The sequence below is a fragment of the Poecilia reticulata genome, unplaced genomic scaffold (genome assembly GCF_000633615.1).
Source record: "Poecilia reticulata strain Guanapo unplaced genomic scaffold, Guppy_female_1.0+MT scaffold_1039, whole genome shotgun sequence".
Classification (NCBI taxonomy): domain Eukaryota; kingdom Metazoa; phylum Chordata; class Actinopteri; order Cyprinodontiformes; family Poeciliidae; genus Poecilia; species Poecilia reticulata.
The window spans coordinates 975-4,748 of record NW_007615779.1 but is presented as its reverse complement, the minus strand read 5'-3'; the positions used below and the strand labels follow the sequence as shown (position 1 = coordinate 4,748).

The following is a 3,774-nucleotide window of genomic DNA, read 5'->3' as shown; positions in this document are numbered from 1 at the left end:
GGTATCACAGCTTCTGATAAAGGGATAAACTGTGTTTCATCTCTGGCAAGAGAGAGAACAGCCATGTTCTCATTGAGTAAGTGATGAAAAACATCAACAGCAACATTGAACCATTTGTCTTTGTGTTGCATCTGAGTAACATCAGGCCACAGGCTGTACACAGAAGATACAGGAAGAGCAGATTGTTGACAAAGTTTGATGGCGTCTTGAATGATCTTCACATATGCTTGTGGGAGCACCTTCTTCACAAGCAATTCATTCCACAGAGCATGTTCATCATGTTTCTGGTCTTCTTCTTGCCACTTGATGTGTCTTCTGTTGTCTGTGAGACCAAAGCAGGCGTTGACATAAACTGGGAGACCGGTCTTGTTGGATTCATTGTTTGGGAGAGGGAGAAAGCAGCTCAATCTGCCTTGACCACAGTCTCTCTGCTCGCCAAGCGGAAATGCCAAGTCAACTCTGGGTAAAAAACTTAACTTTTTGGCAAGATCATCAAGGTTTGGTGCTTTTCCCTCTTTCATGGTGCATGTTGTTAAAAGCCATTGTGTTTTTTTCTGATCTTCTGAATTTAGAGTTATCAATTTGATTCTTGTCAGGCCTTCAATATCAGACTCATCTTTGTGCCTCAGAAGAACTTCTGTTGGTTCTGAGGATTTTATTTCAAGCCTGGTGTTAATGGTACCATCCTGACTGATATGGATCAAGGACACAGAGCTCACACTTTTCAAAAACAGAAGGCTCAAGTCTGCATCTGCAATAAAGCTATCAAAAAGCTCAACCACTTTATCTGAATCATACAGATTGTCTGAAATCTCTGATGCTTTGTTGCGCAACGGGAACCTGAAAAGTGTCCCAGAGAAGTACTGATCCTCTATGATTGTTGACCATTCTTGCTTGCCTACAACTGAAACTATGTCTCTGTAGGGCTGGAACTGGTCATGCAACATCATCAAAGCTTCTTGATGCTCTTTGTCATCCAAAGACCAGAGGAACCCTCCATTTCTTTCTCCAAATATTTTTTCTTGTGGATCCATTATGCCAAGGTGCCCTGAGCTGAATATGCTTGGTACATCTGTGGGAAAAATGTAAACATGTTTTCCCATTAATTATTTTGTATATGTTTTCCTAAAATGCTTGCTACACTAATATGTTTAACTGGTAACTACACTGTACAAAGCATTCACCTGTGATGTGGTAAATAGAGTTGAAGCCGATTCCAAATCTCCCGATTTTGTTCGGGTCATTGATCTTGCCACTTCTTCCTGCCATTTGAATTCTTTCCCAGTCGTCTTCAGTAAACACAGCATTGTTGTAGGCATACAGAGCAGGACCTAAGCAAATAAAAAGTGTAAATAGAGCTGTAGAGGATCTAAAAGACACTTAGAAGTAGATATTTAAACACATTATATAAACACTATTTTTTTCCTCGCAATTTGACATAAAATCTGATTAAATGTTTCTTGATTTAAATCATTAAGGTTTGCTAAGATTGTTTACGCGTTTTCTAAAGAGAGACATGTTAGAGATTTTTAAAATTAGTTTATTCCTATTTAAAAGTTTACAAACATGTTATTATGATTTCAAAACAATTTGAACAGTGCAAATCATGACGTTGCAAATTTTTCAACGCTTTTTATAATCTTTAATTCACAACATTTGTAGGAAAATGGATGTACACACTGTGGATGTTCTTTAAGGTGGCACATCAAACACCCAGCCTCATTTTGTGACATCATAAAATTAAAATACAGTCAAGATATCAGAGACAGATACTGGCAAGTCTAAAGCCCAGGGAGAAATTGGCTTTCCAAATGGGGAATAACTGCCAAATGAATTACAATATGGATGAGGATGAAAAAGTAATTTTTTTAGATAAGCCATCATAAATCCCTGAATTCAGTCAAACAGGAAATCAGCTTAAAATGTGTGTGACTTCAAGGTGCCCTGACTTACATTTACATTACATTTACTTACATTTAACCAGTTCTGTCAGAAGGATTGAGCCAAAATTCCAGGAAAATATTGCAAAAAGCTTGTGAAAGAATACCCAAGTAAATGATAGTAGGAATACAATTTAAAAGATAATTACATCAAATTTTAATGATGTACGAAAACTTTAGAATTTGAATGAAGATTCAAAATATAGCAAATAATAGATACCTATTCCTAAAAGGTCTAAAACAGGGAGAGCTTAGTCTGATTTAATTTTAGACAGTGAGGCAACGAAGTTTCGGTATCTTTCTATACAGAGTTTGTAAACATCTATTTTCTATTGTATCTTCACTTGAAATGTTAGCTTTTATTGAAAGGCTAAAACACAGCAAGAATTTGAAGTAGTGTACTTAAGAAAAACTGACACAAAATGTAACTGGGGCAAACATTTGTAGAACTAATCATTATTTTTCTGTTTCTTAACTTAACACGTCTTGCATAAATGATTAGTATAAATACCTTGGCAATCTCCCAGTTCACCAGTCCAAAGACTGTCTGCTCTGTAGCTCCTCTCATCATGGATGAAAACCACTTCTGAGGCTTGAGCATCATCTGCATTTTGAATCAGTTCCTGAAAAAGATATGTGACCGTTACCTAATCAATGTAAATGTTCAATCTTTGATTTGGTTTTACACACACCACATAAAAACACATTTACTCTTTTTTTCTCACTGACTAAAGCTATGTTACACCAAACTTCACTTATATCATTACAGTTAGAATCACCAAAATTATTTATCTTTTCTAAATAACTCATTAGAGAGAGAGAACATATGTCCGAGATTTATTTTTGAATGTCTTCTCTTCAAATGTCCAAATGGACAATAATCCTAAGAATACAGCTGAAGTGGTTACAAGTCAATATTTTAGCAAGGCAATAACAAAGCCCAGATCTCAATCCTACACAGCTACTAATCTGACTCAGTTGTGCTAGTTCTGTCAAAAGGAATGTACCAGAAGATCAGTAAACTATTGTGATTAGCTTGTGAGACAATACCCATGACATTTGACCAGTTTACAGTTCAAAGGCTACCAAATACTGATTAATTATATCTAAACTTCTGATTTGGAAGAAGTTGATAAATAAATCACATATATTTCCTTTCTCTCATTATTGTGCATTTACCAAATAGAAATAATTTTGGTGATTCTAACTGTGCTGCTTCATTCCAGTTTCCTTAGCTGTCAAATATAGAAAGCTATTTTTACAACTAGAATTTAAACATTAAACAAACCTTCAAAATTTGTCCACCATCTGGATATCGACGCAGAATATCTTTCAGGTAGTCAAGGAATGGTGGTGCGGTAGCCCCAAAGGAAGTCCTAAGAAATATAAAAGCAAGAAATGTCAAAAAAAAAAAAAAAAAAGTTAAACTGAGATGATGTCCATAAACTCCACCGGTTATGTTTTTCAATTCAAATCTAATTCATTTTCATTGAGACAACATACAAGTTTAGAATCATTATTTCATTTCATATGTGCAAAAAGTCTGCAAAAAAAGGTCCGCAACTTTGTTCATTACAGTCAAATGAATTTAAAATTGATTTTCATGTTACTGTAATAACAACTGCTTAATGGTATCATGTGATCCATCAGAAATGGATCAGAACCACCAATGGACTCGATTCTGTTTAAAACTAATAAACATGTCAGACCTCTGACAGAGGTCTGACAGAGGTCTGACCTCTGTCAGTACTTGCTCTGACAGAGGTCTGTCAGAGCAAGTACTGATCCTCCTGGAGGTCATCCTGGAGGTAATAGTGATTAGGAGCTCACAAAA

At 35.7% G+C, this 3,774-nt stretch overlaps 1 protein-coding gene across 1 annotated transcript; it reads right to left on the bottom strand.

The window, feature by feature from the left end:
- Positions 1 to 239: 239 nt before the first annotated feature.
- On the bottom strand, positions 240 to 3,316 carry LOC103461316 (sacsin-like; the record flags this gene model as incomplete). Its single annotated transcript, XM_008403628.1, has 4 exons — positions 240 to 1,072; positions 1,185 to 1,331; positions 2,452 to 2,563; positions 3,229 to 3,316. Coding segments are annotated over 4 exons (1,180 nt in total), but the record flags the coding sequence as incomplete, so codon positions are not given.
- Between the last annotated feature and the right edge of the window lie 458 nt (positions 3,317 to 3,774).